The sequence below is a fragment of the Malurus melanocephalus genome, unplaced genomic scaffold (assembly GCF_030028575.1).
Source record: "Malurus melanocephalus ecotype Western Australia unplaced genomic scaffold, MMel_1.1 scaffold_566, whole genome shotgun sequence".
Taxonomy (NCBI): Eukaryota; Metazoa; Chordata; class Aves; order Passeriformes; family Maluridae; genus Malurus; species Malurus melanocephalus.
In genome coordinates this window covers 364,313-381,906 of record NW_026623798.1, presented here as the reverse complement: position 1 = coordinate 381,906, position 17,594 = coordinate 364,313, and the positions used below count along the sequence as shown (strand labels likewise).

The 17,594-nt window shown below is 40.7% G+C and overlaps 1 protein-coding gene across 2 annotated transcripts; it reads left to right on the top strand.

Moving 5' to 3' along the window:
- Nucleotides 1-388: 388 nt before the first annotated feature.
- IWS1 (interacts with SUPT6H, CTD assembly factor 1) lies at nucleotides 389-17,586 on the top strand. Of its 2 annotated transcripts, none has more exons than XM_057382349.1 (14): nucleotides 389-530; nucleotides 845-960; nucleotides 6,734-7,406; nucleotides 7,923-8,112; nucleotides 8,351-8,408; nucleotides 8,696-8,796; nucleotides 9,074-9,224; nucleotides 10,711-10,793; nucleotides 11,080-11,209; nucleotides 11,890-12,007; nucleotides 12,735-12,846; nucleotides 13,034-13,090; nucleotides 13,296-13,407; nucleotides 15,664-17,586. In XM_057382349.1, the coding sequence occupies exons 1-14, from the start codon at nucleotides 497-499 to the stop codon at nucleotides 15,793-15,795; spliced, it is 2,067 nt and encodes a 688-aa protein (XP_057238332.1). In that variant the 5' UTR covers nucleotides 389-496; the 3' UTR covers nucleotides 15,796-17,586. The 2 variants fall into 2 exon arrangements, with proteins under 2 accessions (XP_057238332.1, XP_057238333.1); XM_057382350.1 differs by having other exon boundaries at nucleotides 13,956-15,731.
- Nucleotides 17,587-17,594: the final 8 nt, after the last annotated feature.

Below are 17,594 nucleotides of genomic sequence, written 5' to 3'. Positions count from 1 at the left end.
TGGCGGAAGGGAGATATTGGGAACTCTCGTGTAGCTCAGGGCTGTGGCTCCGATCAGCCATTAACAGTGTCAAGGATTGGGCCGTCACATGGAAATTCCCGCAAGCTCGGACACGGAAACACCTTTGCCAGGATCACTGCCGTGGTAATCCAGGGGCTACAAAYAGTCTTTTATCCTGCAAAGCTCCTTCGATTTCCACAGCGCTTCAAGCTGAAATCACCCTATGTTGGGGGTGAGCAAACGGGTGGAGACAAGCACGGCCTCAGCTCGCTGTGCCGACCCCGAGCCCACAGGGCGGAGCTGCGGAGAGCGKGCAGCGCCCCCTGGCGATCGAGGCCCCGGCAGTCTCGCGAGATCGGGCGCGCTGCGCGCGCCGGGCGGGGGCGGTGCTGGGCGGGGKCGCGCCATCTTGTTCCTGTGCGAGGCGGCGGGGCCCGGCAGCGATCTCGCTGCGGGAGCGTCAGGGGCAGTGCCCGCCGCCACCGCGGGGCGCGGCATGGATGCCCACTACTACGGCGGGGAGCAGTCAGGTAGCGGCGCGGGGCGCGGAAYCCTCCGGGGAGGGCATCGGGCACGGCGGGGCCCAGGGTTCGGGGAGACAGCGGCGGGGCCTTGGCCTGAGGGCAGCACGGCGTTAATTGCTTCAGTACTCCGGTGTCTGGGCAGTGTATCAGTTGCTACCCGCRTGGTATAGGAGGTTTTGTGCACTCTCCGGGGTTGTTTGGTGTAGTTTTTTTTTCGGATAGCTGCGTTTCCCTGCCCCGTTGGGAGCGGGAGCCCGCCCGGTTCCTGTGCGGTTCCTTTAAACGGTGAGTTTTACTTTCTTTTTCTTATCTCTTGACAGATGATGGAGGAGCTACTCCAGTGCAAGACGAGCGAGACTCAGGATCTGATGTGGAAGATGAAGGAAACGAGCAGCATTCTGGATCGGACAATGGAAGTGTAGGGCACCATTCGGAGGTACTACGGGACCTTTGTCTAGATAAAGTTTGTTCTTCTCTGAATTCCTTTTTGTTGTTGTTTAAAGTGGCATACTCTCTTAACCGAGGCATGCATGTTTATTCAGTTCTTCTTACGGGTCCCATCGGGCAAAACTTTACCTCCGTAAAAAACACTGGATAGTCTATACATAGGTATGTTGGCTAAGGTTTTCAAAATTTTTTCTTTTTAATTGGTACAGTAGCACACAATGTTTTGTACTTGAATAAGTTGTACTCGATTAGCCTTGATTTCACAAAGATAAAATTTCGGGGTTTGAAACTTTGAGCAATAGATKATGAGGAATTTGAGGTTGTACCAGAAATTCTGCGCAGTGATGTAAAACCACATGCTTTGGAGGTGCAGATTTCCTTGCATAGGAATAGAGAATAAATGCTCTACTTGCTACTATGTCAGATGGAAGCACTCTGCCAGATGGGGCCACTGACTGGTGAGTCTGCTTTGTGGTGGATTTCAGGTTGTCATTGACAAAGGAGTAGGTATGCACGTGGAACAGGTTTAAGATTCCTAAAAGGGACCTGTTCCTCTTCTGAAGTGGTTCCCACTTGGAGAAGCATTCATCATGGAAAGACTTTGATCCAGGGCTGTATCTAGGGCAGAGTCACTTTATTTGTGTTTTGACTGGACTGAGAGATTCTGGTAAAAGAGAAGGCTCTCTTTAGACTTCTAGGACAGTTTGGGAGTTAAGATTTAATTTTTAAGAATTATGACTCATGGTAGTTACATTGGTTCTTAGTAGGAAGGAGTAATTTTGGCCTGTCAACTTGGGTCTTCTGCCAGCAAAGTTACAGAGAACTTTTTGATACTCATACAAATTGAAGTCAAAGCCATTTCATAGTGTTTGCATACTTTACTGTATTTTATGTAAAGATGAGGATTTACACTGACTGGGTTTTCAGTGTTACACCTTTTCGAAATTGCATAAAATGCAACATAGGCTGATGTGAGAGAAGGCTTAACTCCACTGTGGCTTAACTTGCAATCCCTTTTTTTGTTCTCTTCTTTCTTTGTCCCACCTTTATTGAATTCATACTTCCCTCAGAGTTAGAAAGGGGATAAAGATTTTATATTTGTATAATGTGAAAGTTCTTCCCATTATTTGGACTTAACCGTAAAGCACATTTGGATTTTTTTTTCTTGAAGGGTGCTATTTACAAGGGAAGAAATAGATTTGGTGTGAGACAGCATCTTCCATCGTGATAATTTACAATTTCAGTGTGGCAGGAAACATATTTCTCAGACTGAGGGAAATAACTATCTGTCAGGAGGAATTTAATACTTATGTTTTTTRATGAAAGAACAGTGTGATGAGTTTGTGAAGAGACATGGTGCTGCTACCACGGTGCTTTAATAACATTAAACCTTTTCTGCTATGTACAAAAGCTTGATCATTGGTTCTTACTTTTCTGTGCTTCTCTGAGATATATAAATTTTTCTTACTGTGGCAAGGTACTTGACTGCTGTTTACATCTGCAGCATGTCTTTTTCAAATTTGGTAAACAGGAAGTATCAGTTATTGCTAACTGATCCTCTTCTTAGGCTGCATTATTTTATGGGCTTTGTTCTGTGATGATGGTTGAATATTSCTCTATAGAGAAAATACTTCAGAAAGTTAATTAAAAGAAAAGAGTCAAGCTAAGCCACCTTTCTGATCAGTACTAAATGTGAACTGTCATGCCTTGATGCTTTATTTGATTCAGCTCAAATCCAGTATTTGAATAATTTGTTTTGCTATGAAGTCTTAATTTTTTGTTCAAGTCCACTTTACACTCAAAAGGCAATAATGTGGAGCAGCCATTTCTGAAAGGAGTAGCTTTCAGTCTTTTGTTGTATTATTTACTCTAAATATTCTCTCATCCTCCTGTTTTCTTCATCTGTAGGAATATGTGGGAGAAATTACACTCAAAGGTAGTAAAACCTTTGAGACAGCCTAATCACTTAAGTCTGTTTAATTATTATTTCGTCTCTAATTTAGAACTCAGATGTAAAGGACCGAAGTTTTAAATTTTCAAACTTTTCTTTCAGSTTCTTAACTTTAAAGAAAAGGGGAATCCTGAGGAATTACTTATGTAGGTCTCAGGTATGTGGGTTTTTCTTTTCCACAATTCTTTTCTGGCTTTCCTTCCCCCAGTCCCACTTTATCTATAAATGTTCTCTTTGATGTCCTTACTGATTCTGCTTTAGACAATTAGAATTAGTTTTAGTACAGTAACGAATCTGAAATCATGTTTACAGTGTTTGTCCAAGTCAGGCTCATACAGAAATCYGTAATAACTTAGTTCTTACGCTTCCACCCAGTTGCTGCTGTTTCATGAATTGAGTTCTGGTTAGACTGTGACTGTTAACAAACACAGATATGTGACGCTTCTGAAAAAAGGAAGAACTTGCTGATCTGCCCATGATGGCTATGTAGGTCTTAGCTTAACAGTCATTTGTCATGATATTATAGTGGATGGGTTCAATTTTGTCGAAGTTACTAAATTACCGAAGAAGTAGCCTCTGAAAGTGGCTGCATGTTGATCCAAGAAACTGCTTAGTAGCCGAAATTTGTATGTAGAAACGTAACACTGTAAATTTGATTTTGTGTATTCCTCATTTTATACTGTACTAAAGCCTCATATTATAGAATTTTTTAATTAAAAAAATAAAGGACATCTCAATTAAAATGTTTATAGATAAAGAGGAGGAAGAAAAGAAAGCAAAGGAATTAGAGAAAAATAAAGTAGCAATTACCTGAGACCTACTCCATTTTGAAGATGTCTGATCTTTCAGTTAAGTGTTTGGAAAAGGAAAACTAGAAAACTCAAAAATTACATGCTTTATTTCCTTGAAAGCACTTTTTTAGAGATGAACTAATAAATTTTAAAAAGGAAGGTGAAGATTATCAAACATATCCAACAATGTTTAGTTATTTTACTCTGAAGTTGGTACACTTTTTGTGTCAGTTATATTCTGAAACATGCAGATTCATTAATTGTATACAGAAGCCTTTTGTGCTGCAGGCTGTGGGCAGGTCCTGCCCTGTGCAGGGTCTCAGCTCTGCTGCAGAAGGTGCTCAGGGATGCTGGGTGGGGGCTCTAGGGCAGTGCTGCRCTTAGACACAGTAGTGCTGCCTTGCTCAGCGTTCCATACGGGTGTAAAGGACGTGGTGCCTGTGTGCCAGGGTGTGCTGGGGCACCTGTATTACTTTGGGTGCTGCTTCTCCAGGTGGTCACACTGCAGCAGTTGAGCTKCTGTGACCACTGGGTTAGCTTGCCAGCTGTGTGTCTGCTCTCCCTCCCCAAACATTTTCATTCTCAGGAGTGATTGTCAGTTTGCAGTAACAGGTGAAAGGTTCAGGATCTTGTCAAGTGCTTCAGTAATAATGCTCTATAATTACAGTGTCTCTCACCAAGCTTTTGCATAAGAARTTCTTTGTAATTTAGTGATGAATTCTGAACAGGTGCATATATAACCTGCAGCCACACTTCTGACCTTAGAAATAGCAAGAATCATTATTGATTCTAGTTGATTCTTAATTTTGTTTATTTATTCACTCACCAAAGAATTTCTAAACTGGAAACTGGGAAGGTGATGATCCGAGTATCTTAAAGAGGAGTATTTTTATGAATTTCCTTATGTCAGCAGTAATAAGGGATTTTGTTAAACATAATTATCAGTACTATTCAGCATTCACCATCTGACATTGAGAGAAGACAGACAAACCCACAAAAAATAAAATGGTAGAAAAACAATTCAGTAATTTTTTTTACTGTAGATACCAATTTCATTTCAGTGCTTCTCAATGACCTTACTTGTAACTGCTGTGGAGTCTGCTTTCTCTTCTGTTTGCAGCTGCAGTTTTGTTTAATCTAAAGTAATACAGTCAGGGAAGATCTGTCATGTACCATCTGTGATTGGTTTATGTGAGACATACCAGGCTGGAGAGGGCAATCAAAGTGATTTTTTGGTAAGGGGGGAAAAAAATAATAAATAACAAGCTGACAACAGTTGAGTGTGCATCCTCAATTCAGTCACTTCCTAATATTCATATTTAATTCTTTAAAATTCCAAATTCAGGTTTTAATAGAGTCACGTTTCCTTTCTGTGAGGAAAATGAGAACTACTGGATACCAGCAGCAGGATGCAAAAGATGCATTGCTGTAGAGACAGGAACAAGCAGTGGAGAGAAAACAACTCAGATTGTCACAGCAGCTGTTTGTAGTTAGCATTAAGTAACATGGAATTAGTGAAGTAGTATTTGAAGTGCATGTTTTAAAATTGCRTAGTCCTGGGTTTCTTTTCATTGTTCAGTAACTTCGTTAATCATTCTGCAGTAATTTAGAAGCTCTTTATCAAGTGCTAGCCAAGGGAATAAATATATAAGGTCCAAAGTCTAAAAAGCAATGCTCTTTGCCACTTAGAATAATTGTGCAGAGAGTGGTTCCTAAAAGCAATTGARATTAATTTTATTTAAAATTCCTCCTGCATCATGCAATTTAAAGATTAATAGTGTTCTTTGTAAGATAGCTACACCKATTTTTTATGGCTCTGAATGTGGCAGTAGAGTGACTACAGAAAATAAAAATAGRATAAAAAACCTGTTTCCAAGGAAATTAAATTGCAGAAAAAAGAGATATGGAAACTTCTGGATGTATAACTCTTAAAGTATCTCCTAGCAGAATAAATACTCAGTCTGCAAGTTGAAGTTTATAGTTGAGACAAAATGACTGAATAAAGCCTGGCTGAGGAGGTGAGTTGAGAATGCAGAAGAGGAGTTCCTTTTCAGTTGAAAAGAGGATTATGGTGACAGTAACTGTGAGATCTGAGTTAGTGAAGTGAATGTTCAAAAATCTAGTTTCATATTCTCAGGCAAATGCAATTGAGATTTTTTTCCAAGTAGAAATTAGATGTAGGAAAGATAAAAGATGRTGCTGTCAATAATTATACTTAGCAAGGTGGCTTGCAAGAGGTTCTTCTAAAAATGGAACATGTCGCTCAGTATTTTTTGCTGTGCAGAAAAGTCAAAGGATTGTTTCAGTTCTGAGGTTGTCAGATGGGTGKTTGTGTATGCTTTATCTTGACTGTCTGGATAAGCATGGAAGCTGTCAGCATAGGGCAGAGAAGTCCTCGATCTGTTCTTGCACATGGCAAAAAACTTGTTAAAGCTAATGCTCTGAAAGGTCTGACTAAAACTTTATTCCTGTTTTTTGGTAGTCTTTTGGTCTTGATGTGTTTTTAAAAAGGTTTCCTGAACAAAGAAGGAGCAGGCGCTAGCTTGACTTGGAGCGTAATGCATGTGCTGTTTCAATAAGATGTATTTCACATAGAAAACATCTGTTTGAGGTCTTGAGGAAAAAAAAATGACAAATGCAAGATACTCTTCCTGACTTTGTTACTGGGAAATTCAACTAAACCACTTTGAAGACCTGATGTATTAAAATAAAAGTACTAAGCCTTTATCCTTGAGCAAATGGACCCTTCTTAGACATTCTCGTTCAAGTGTTTTATGAATTCTGTCACCATTTTCAAAATACCATGGAACTGCAGGATGGACATACTTCTGTTCAGCTCTAAATACTTTTCTTGATGTGAAGTATTTGATAGTCATTTGATGCAAATTGTGTAATTTATTTCAGTTTGCATCACCTTGGGTAATCAAATTGGAGGAAGGACAAGCAAAAATTCAGAATGTTTTTTCTTTACTTTTCAAGATGTTTCTGCTTAGTTGCCTGAGATTATTTTTCTGTTTCAGAATGAACAGAGTGATGGAGAAGATGATGGGCAAGTGGGACAGGCTCATACGACAGACTCTGAAAATGAAGATATCCCAAGGCAAAAAGACAGTGACTCAGATAATGAGGATCCCCCAAATCACAATGTAAGTGATTCAGAAAATGAAGCAACTCATGGAGGGAAAGACAGTGATTCTGATACTGAGGACCATCCAAACCAGCATTTAACTGACTCTGAAAATGAGGAGGCCTTAAATCATCGAGCGAGTGACTCTGACAATGGAGAACCTTCCAGGGATCACAGCAGTGATTTTGAAAATGAGGAATCACACAAGCARCCAGCCAGTGACTCYGAGAGCGAGGAGCTCCAGAAGCAGCCAGCCAGTGATTCTGAGAGYGAGGAGCTCCAGAAGCAGCCAGCCACTGACTCAGAGAGTGAGGATGTCTCCAGACACAAGCAGATAGAGTCTGAGGATAGCGATGGGGACGACAGGAAGGAAGAGGTGCAGAATGACTCTCATCATTCAGATAATGAACATGTAAGGGAAGGATTTCAGGGCTCTGACAGTGAAGATGAAGCTCCCAAGGGACGTAAAGTATCAGATAGTGATGAAGACGAGAAAGAGGGAGAGAAGACGGTGAAGAGGAAAACAGCCATCCTTTCTGACAGTGAGGATGACAGTGAGAAAACACGTAAGAAATTATACTTTGAAAATGTGCTGTGATGGGCATTGGTGTGAAAGTTAAGTCATTGCTTTTATGTAAATAAAGCATCTAAGTGAGAAAACTTAGATTTTGTTTTGGAGCAGAACTGCTTTTGTAGAGGCYATTGTTCTAAATGCTTTGCTGTGTGAATGTGTAATACTTCTGAGTAAAAAATAGGTCTAACAGAAGACTGTAGGGATTTTACTAGCATCTGTTGACATGGTAGTTATTTCTCTACTTTGTTGCCGTGTCTCTAGCAATTTTTATCCTGTGGGGTTTTTTTCATATACTGGGGATGAGAGATTTGACATTACGATTTTCTTTATGGGTAGATGTGATGTATGGAAGCTCCAGTTGCTGGTTTCATAAAACACTTTAGAATGGATATGCAGTTTAAGAAATGGCAATGATCTGGTATAGAAAGACTAGTCAGAGAATTTTTTGAGAGTAACAGTTGTCCCCTCTGTTASTGGGACATGTAGTAATGCTCCTTTCTGCTGGCAGCTGCAAAAAAGGTACGAGTCCTTTCTGATGCTGAAGAATCGGATAGCGACGCTGTTTCGGAGAAATCTGACAAAAGGAAGAAAAACATTGTATCTGATAGTGAGGAGGAAGAAGAGGGAAAAGAGAATGCTGGGAAGAAAAAAGAGAAAGATCTGTTTGGCAGTGACAGTGAATCTGGAAATGAACAAGAGTAAGTRGGAAAGAATATGAATTCTTTTGGGATTGCAGACAGTGGACGTGATGGTGAATGGAAAATGGATAAACCCCAACCAGAGAATGACTGTTCACGTTTATTGGTGGCATGAAGAGGAAGGTCAGGAGTATGAGACAGAATGAAAGGGGGTTCTTCACACAGTCATTAGATTTTGCAGAAAAGGCTATCTCATTGTTGCAGTCCAAATAGATAAATGTYGTTGTTACCTTCACAGGAACCTGATTGCAGATATATTTGGAGAATCTGGTGATGAGGAAGAGGAGGAATTTACGGTAAGTGTCATTGTGGATGTCTCCTTCACTTGCCAGATCTGAAAAGAATGTATATGCTGCATCAGGTCAGTTTCAAATTTGCCAACTGACGTAGTGTTTGGGTTAAATGACATTTACAGCTCACCTTTTGGGAGAGYTGTTGGTGTGACAGTCACAGGGGGAATTAAAAGGACTCTCTTACTCTTTCTAGATCCTCTGGACTTAAATGAAGCTTTTTTAGTGTCAGGTACCTGAGTAGATGCTCAATCTTAATCCATACTCTGATTTGCACTGTCTTTACCCATCAGGGTTTTAACCAGGAGGATTTGGAAGAAGAGAAGGGTGATGGAGACATGAAGGAGACAGCAGATGAATCGGACTCAGATGATAACATCAAAAGAGGGAAGCAGTAAGTCAGTGTGTTATTTACTCCTTTCTTAATGCCAGATTTTGGTGAAAGGGCAATATCCAYACTGGATATTACAGGTGTGCACATGTTGGGTATTATAGCAAGGTCTGAAAGCCTTTGGGAGCCATTGGAGCTGTTTGCTAGTTTTGCATTTTTGCAAACTGCAACTGAAGATAACTAATTAGCTCACAGGGACCTTGAGACACACTGTTTGTACGCTACAGAAACACAAAATTATTTCCTACTGAGGACCATCAGCAAATGCTATGTTTTTCAGCATGGACTTYATGTCAGATTTCGACATGATGCTTCAGCGGAAGAAGAGCATGAGTGGCAAGCGTAGGCGGAACCGTGATGGGGGAACTTTTATCAGTGATGCAGATGAYGTGGTCAGTGCCATGATTGTGAAGATGAATGAAGCTGCTGAGGTGAGTTTTCCAGGCTCCAAAGASACCTTAAAATTCAGTTCCATTCTGTGGGAGAATCTTGTGAGTAACAAAATACAAAAATATGGCTTGTATTCAGGAAGAGTAATCTGTGCTCTCAGGAAAGCTTCTAATGTCTGTATAACCATTTAAGTGTTATTTTGCTGTTCTAAATGAAAACATCTGTTCTGTTGAAAATACTGATTTAAAAAACTAGAATTAGTTAAATTGCTAAACTTTGATCAGCTGAGATCAACTTCTTTAAAAAGGGATCTATAGGTGCTGTATGAACTACCTAGAAGTTTATTAAATACTGAGAAAGGGACTATGCTTTAACTTTGTTATACTGTTATGTCATGTGTCATACTTTGGTATTCGTTTTTGAGTAGAGCCCTTTGCAAAGTGAAATGATAGTGCTGTGGTAATGATGTCCGAATAACAGATTCATTGGCCATTCTGCCTTGGCAGTCTGCCTTTTTCAAGGAGAAATGTTGACTATATTACTGTATAAGGTTTACTGGGCTCTTGCCTTTTGTCAGATGTCTTCTGTTTTGTTGGAATAGTAATCAGATGAATAAACAGCACAGCGAAACACACTAAAATAAATTGAGGGATATACARGACTTTAGAAAGAGAAGCTTTACAAATAGCAACAAGAAAAAAAAAATCTTCCTGAGGACACAAGCAGAAGGATAATGAGTTCAGAAAGATGGAGAGAGTGAGAAAGCAATCTGAAAGGCAGTTGAAACTTCCTTGGGCTTGACTGGAAAGCTTCTCTTGGACAAGATGACAGCCACATACTTTAAGTAAGGTGGTAAAGTTTGAAATAYAGGGGCAGGAAGAGGGGAAATGGCGCATTAGAAGAACCTCCTACCTTGCAATAAAAAAAAAATCACACAGAAAGAGCCTTTAGTGGATTAGGACGAGCAGAATGGAATTACCACAGCAGGACAGAAATCGTTGATTGCAATGGGTGCAATTTTTGATATTGCAATTGCAATTTTTGATATGGGAGGCATGTAGTGAACAGATATGGACAGGCTTTGGATGAAAGAAATTTTGAAATTGCAGAGGTGAAAATACATGTTCTTCCTTCCCATTGTTCTGGTTAGCTATTTTCTTGTTTTTCAGGTGAGGCTGTACTAACAAAGTGTTGAGTTATCTGTGCACAGACAGAATAGAGGACTCTACAGACCTCCAGTTATTGTAGTCAATCTAAGTCATGAAGTGGAAAAAAAAATGTAAATCTAGGGGCACTTTCCTAAAGGGATGCTYTTATGGGAAATACTGACTAAAGTGATGACTTTTTGGAGAAATTGTTGCATAGTTGGTTTTGAGCTGTGGGAGGGTGGAGCATGGAGCAAAGTTGGTGTAATCCTTCCAAAGTTGCACTTGTAGTTTAATAGAGTATAGTCTTTTTCTTGTAAGTGTTGCAAAGAATGAGAGATGCTGATTTTTTTCTTAGATTAACTTGTGCTAATTGTTCCAGGAGGATCGTCAGCTGAATACACAAAAGAAACCAGCACTGAAGAAATTAACTTTGCTACCAACTGTAGTTATGCATCTTAAAAAGTGAGTTGTCATTCTTTCAGTTAACTGTAACCTTGGGGAATTGTCAGAATTCGTAAGATTTTGTGGAGTTACACTACTGCTATATAGAATATGCAGTAAAATACTTTTTTGTTCCAAGTAAATGCTGAAGCTAGGTGACCTCAAAAACCTATAATTGCACATAATTTTGCCTGTTAATGTAACATGAAACAAACTCAAATACACTATTTTCCTGAAGGAAYGTCACATCTTAGATTTTGCTTTTGCTGTATTACGTGATTTTGGGACTTCTCTTTAAACCATTTAGGCAGGATCTCAAAGAAACTTTCATCGATAGTGGTGTTATGTCTGCCATCAAAGAGTGGCTTTCTCCTCTTCCAGACCGAAGTCTGCCAGCACTTAAGATAAGGGAGGAGCTTCTGAAGATCCTGCAAGAGGTTTGGAACTGACTTTTAACACATTTTGATTTGTGGCTTCTCCATGGTTTTACAATCATGTACTTTAGGGAAATGTTTGGTGATAAATGAACTGCAGCTGCTACCTGCAGCTGTACAGTGAAGCACATAAGGAAGCAACCTGCACAATATATGTGTTTGTGTGAAAGAATTTAGATTATTTGGCTCTGCCTGCCTGTTTCAGGTTTATATGCGAAGTTTAGTGAAGAGTTAGTTGCTCTGCATTCCTGAATTTTACTCTTTTGTGGTCCCTTCTTTTTTCCAGTCTGGTAAAGTGTGCAGTGCACAGGAAGGCACTTCACACTCAGAGTAGGCTTTCAGTGTCTGTAGCTAAGCTGATTGCTTCAGTGTCTTTGCAACGTAAGTTTTTATCTTTATAGAATGAATTATTTGAAGGCAGCAACACGGTTTTGGGGTAATATAAGCTAAAGAGCATTTGGAGCAAAWAGTTCTGGAAACTTACTTAATTTTGTGTATAAATCAAAGAATGTTAAGGCAAATTTCTAGATTTTGGTGTTTGATACTTTAAATAATTCATAGTGGGACAATGAAAAACTAATTTTAAATGAAAGGTGAGTTTTGGTCTTTTTGCAAAGTTCAGTGACACCATTCATGTTCAGGCATAATTTACTGCTGTTCTCTGACTTTCCTTTACTCTGCAGCTGCCCAGTGTGAGCCAAGAGACCCTAAAGCACAGTGGCATTGGACGGGCTGTGATGTATCTGTACAAACACCCCAAGGAGTCGAGACCAAACAAGGACATGGCTGGGAAGCTGATCAGTATGTAAACCTGCCTACTGCACCTTGTCTGAGATTCCAGTGATGATCAGTGAAATTTTTGCATCAGTCTCTGATGCACTACCATTCTCTGTAGAATAGATTCTGCTGTGTAGGAACGCACTGATCTGCTCCATCATTTTGTAGAGCCCTTAACAAACACTGTTACTTTAACTTCTGAATGCACCTGTTCCATTCTTGTCTTAAATCAGAAGATGGCATTTGTTTTGCCACAGTTTGCTTTTGGCTTATTGTCCAGATCTCGTGTATATACTGCAAAGGCAGGAACATGCTACCAGAGGTCTGTTTATTCCATGGACTTTAGAGAGAACTTGGCTGACTGAGTGTTTACTACTCAACCAGCTATACTCCATGTGGAGTGCATTCCATCCAGAATGGCTGCAGACTGATGATAAATTTAAGTTATTTTGCAACTCTTCTGCATATTTCTAAAATAGTATTCCTATGGTGTGCAGGAGCTCCTGTCACTGAGTATTCTGAGAACTTGGAGACATTCTAAAAGAAMAGGCAACAAAGAGACTTTGGGGATGAAAGCTCTTGCTTTCTGTTCACAAGGCTGGTTTTCTGTTAAATACTAAGGGCTCAGAAATCATTTGGTTGAAGGGAACTGTAAATACCTGCCACAAACTTTCAAAGCTGTACTTGTTCACCAGAGTGTTTTGAGAGAAACAAAGGCCTGGCCTGTGTTAACTGCATATTTTTTTAATAGATGAATGGTCTCGACCCATCTTTGGCCTTACCTCAAACTACAAAGGCATGACCAGGGAAGAGAGGGAACAGAGAGATTTGGAACAGATGCCTCATCGAAGAAAATTGAGCAGGTAGGAGTAGCAGGCAGATACATGAAATCCTTCTTTCTGAGACTCCATCAAAAGAAACCAAGTGATGTGCAAATACCAAAGAAAATAAAAGGGTAGTAAGTTATGGGCTCTTCTACTACACTTGACTGTCTTTTAAAATTTCTTTCTCTGTGTATARATGTCTAGAAATATGAACTTTTTTTTGCAGCTCTGGTGGTCAGACTCCCCGCAGGGATCTGGAGAAGGTGTTAACAGGAGAGGAAAAGTAGGTTGGATTTGTTTTTCTTTTTTTTTTTAATTGTGTATTTTTTTTTTTATGTGTGTATTTTGGTGGTACTGCCAYTATGGAATTTATGTAGAGATTTTAGAGGTGATGGTATGCAGTGTGTTTCAGAGAAGAGCACACTGGGTGGCTTTACTTCTTTCTGGTTAAAATTTGTTCATAACAGTCACATCCTTCTTTTCTGTAGGGCTCTCAGGCCCGGGGACCCTGGGTTCTGTGCCCGTGCGAGGGTGCCAATGCCCTCCAACAAGGACTATGTGGTCAGGCCCAAGTGGAACGTGGAGATGGAGTCCTCCAGGGTAAGCACTGGCAGTATCCTGGTGACTGTTCGTAAGCCTGGGGTTCTGTCACTGTATCACTGAGGTTACCATACAGGAGGGTGGTTCTTTTAAGGGCCTCTTTTAGTAAATCGGGACCGTAAATTCTCTGATAAGTAGGTTGCTCTAAGCTTATCACATATTTTCACAGGAAAACATCTTCTCTGACCAAAAAGAGATTTTTGAGTTACCTTTTCTAGAATTTCTCTCTCAGATGAGAATCTGGTTACAGGCCTCTTGCTCTAAAGCAGAGCTGCCATTCAGTACCTGCACTGATATTTTTGTACCTCTCCCAGCTTTTGTATCATGTTCAGATAATATTCCAGTTAGGGAAACCGTCAAGGTTTTGGTAAATATGGACATCTTCAGTTGAGGCCTTTGTGGTATTTTATGTATTCATCTGTCTACTCATACAGTTTCATTTAAAAGGGATATACATGGTAGAATTTGTGTAAATGGAAGAAGTAACAATTGCTGTGCTGTCAACTGTTCTCTCTTCTTCTGTCCATTAATTGAGATGTTGTTTCTAGCCCGGGACAATTAAGAGAGGTATTAGTCGCTTGGAAAAGCACAAGAGACGGTTTGCTGAACAGAAACGACTCAGCAAAGTGCATCGGGCCATCAAGTTCAGCATTGAAGGCAACAGGATGCCCCTGTAGCCATACCACTGCCTTCCCAAGTTGGAGAGGTATCCCCCGAGGGAGGTGTGAACAGTGCATGTGCTTCAGCTGTTGGCAGTTTGCACATGCAGGACAGGAGTGTGTACACCCTAACCTAAACCTGGAAAACTCCTTGAATTCTCTCATGTCTGTACTGTGACCTACAAGGGAACTTGTACAGGAGAAWACAGGCTCTAGCACATAACATCTGCCACAGCTCCTGCCTGCACAGCTTCAGGTTACCTGAATTTCAGTGAAAATACCTGTGCTCAAAACCAGCTTCGCACCACTCGTGGTTTTGAATGCTATTTGATACAATTAGGTGTTCCAGGTTCACCTGAAGCGACACATGGGAACTCTTAGCCCTTGGTACAGGACCTCGTGTCACTGCACACCGGCGTCTGCGGCTGACCTCTGACTGGGGCACAGTGAGGTGTTTTTCACACCTGGTCGTTCAAGGAAGTAGATTGATGTGACACAATAGGGGTGGTTGATGGGAGGCACAGAATGAGACCAACGGGAGAAGAATCCTCTGTGGGTTGGGGTTGATGCAGGAGTTGTTTTGAGAATTCCTGGCCTGCATTTCAGTCCTGTGAGCAGGACTTCCACAAGCTAACAGTGACAGGAAGAGGTGAGCACAAGTCATAGATAACTGTTGAGTTTAAGCTTCATATTTATTTGTTTTTTAAAAAAGTATTTTCTTAAAAATCACTGTGAAATTTTAGCTATAATTTCAATGAATAGTGAACAGTTTTATGAATAAAGCTTATTCAAAATCAGCGTGTCAGGAGCACCTTGCTTAGCCATGGGAACAAGTTTCTAATGGATGTGTTTTTCAGATACTAAGTAGCATGTTCTGGATATCGCTGTTTTTCCCAAAMTTAGAGGCATTATGTTTCCATCACTTACTGTTTCTGTTGTCTGGTTAGTGAAAATTGCCTTCTAGAAGCACTGGCTATGGCTTGGAAGGTCCTTGCTGTTGGTCTTCAGTGGTGTTTCAGCATTGCATCAACTGTGTTAATCTGTGCGGAACAACTGTTGCGCCACYTGGTTTTCATTTGCGGTTCAAATACAGAGATGAAATACCACAACCTCTAATAGGTTGTATGGTCAGCTTAGGCATTTCTTTTTACTACCCCCTACACTGCCTTTGTCCAGTAATCCCTTGCTCTCTAAATACTAATCCCTGACCTTTAAAATAAATGGCGGTGTGGAATTGATGTGTCAGCCTCAGTCACAGTGTATCTGTGTCTAATTCTCCTGCAGGAAGCCCAGAGCAGGGGATACTGGTGCACTCTGGTTCTGCTGCAGCTTCAGACAATAGATACAAAACTTCCAAACTGTATCCAGCTACACAGTGACTGACCGTGCACTGTGATGGGTGTGAGTGCCACTGCTTCCATCTGGGCCCCTCAGATACTGGGGGATTTCCCCGCTCTGGGAGGAGAACAGACAGACCAGCTGGGCCCAGTGGCTCCCCCAGCTCCTTCCCCAAGTGYGACCTCGCATGTGCTGCTTGCCTTGAACCTCTGGGGCATCTGCTTTTTTTCAGTGGTAATTATTAGTTTTATTTTTTAAGTTCCAGGGGACTTCTAAGAAAGGGGTGAGTCGACTGGACAAACAGATGCGGAAATTCACAGATATCAGGAAAAAAAGCAGATCGGCCCATGCAGTGAAAATCAGCATTGAGGGCAATAAGATGCCATTGTGACCCTTCACAGAATGCCCCATGAGCTCTGCTGTAAGATAATACACCCATAGACTCTTTATAGATCTTTACATTTTTTTAACTTGTTTGGGGTGGGTTTGGTWTTTTGGTTTGTTTTTTAAGTGAATCCTTAAATTGTTGGTTCAGATTCTGGTAGATGTTGTCAGAGGACTGTGAATATGGGGACTCCTTTCTCCTGATTGTATTTAAACTGGCCCTGTTGTGTCCTTTGTACAGATCATGTATTTGTTGTATTGCAATATTTTAAAAAAATAAAACATCTCTTTTTTGGGGGGGAGGGGACTGCCTGTTCATTATTCAGAAGATGGTATGTACAGGCCACCTGGGATGTGGAAAAAATGAGGAATTAATTTTTTGTTCACCTTTGCCCATTTTCTCTTTATTMATTGCTTTATTAATCGTTACATCATTGGAGATCTGCATCTATTGCTTTCGATTTAGAAATATTGACCATCTTCCATGCAAAGAATTTTCTTTTCATGAAGATGATTGTAAAGTTCAGGAGAAAACCAGCAGACTGACCACTAAAAATTGCAGCAGATTCCAGCTAAAATGTTGCTGTAGTTTACCAGTGACTTTGCAAAACTTTATTTTACCAGTGGGAAGGAGAATGTTCCTCTGTTGGGGGCATAATGCAGTTTCTTTGTTTCTGCTGCTACAGAACCACAGCAGAGTAACTTTGTGGTGTTGTGGCTTTTTGCCTCTACCTCTCAAAATGGTTGTCTCTGCTGAGGCTCTGTTGCCTCCAAGAAGAGGACTCTTCTTGCATAGGTAATTGGCAGTTGGCATTTTTTCACTAAGAAAAATCACCTTTGTGCCAAAGGAGCAGAGCCTGTTGGCTGTAATGAGTAGTCTGTAATTCTGGGGATCCTGGTGTTGGCTGAGTTACTGCTGGTACCAGACAYGGAGAGATTGCAAGTGGATGGAGGGTCACACGTTAAATTTGCCCTTGTGAGATTGAAGGGAGTGACAGTAACATAGAGCTAAGTGCTGGGACAGCAGCTTGAAGTGAGAACTGAAGGAGGGCACCTGTACTGCTGGGTCACTAAAGACTGCTGCTTCTGCTTTCTCCGGGTATGTGTACGATTGTAATGTAGTAAACACTCCAGGTGCATGTTTTTAGCAGGCTGAATCCATTGAGGGTTTACTTGGTTTGGTGTTTTTTTGGGGGTTTTTATTTTTTGTTTGGTTTTCGTTTTGTGTGTGTTACTGTGATGGTTTGGGTTTTTTTCCCTTTTTTTGTGTTCTTTTCTTCTTTGGTTTGGTTTGGTTTTTTTTCATTTTAATTAAGAATTTTGAAAGCCAGGACATTTACCACCATTGTGGCAGATGCAACTCTGAAAAGTAAATTAACTGTGTAGAGCTGTTCAGAGCCAGAGTCTGTGTGGCCTGGAAGATTCAGGCGTTAGAGTGGATTGTTTTTTCATCCCCAACTTTTTTTCTATTTCTGATGATACAGTCTGGTCCTGCAATTATAGGGGGTACTGGGGCTACTTCTAAGAGACATTTCCCTGAAGTACTGAATCTGATGGTTTTGTGCAAGGCCCAATAAAAATTCTTCCAGTCAAAATTAATTGTAATAGCTCAGCACTACTTGTTCTCTGATGAAAACAAAGGTGCTGTTGTGGTATGGTAAGAATGGACTTTCACAAGAGCTGAGGGTCTGTAATTGWAACTTCATAGTAAATCCTAAGAAAGGGTCACAATCAAAACTACTTAGGGCATGAAACACAAAGATCAGCTATGAAGAATTCTACCACACAATCCTTTTACCTTCCTGT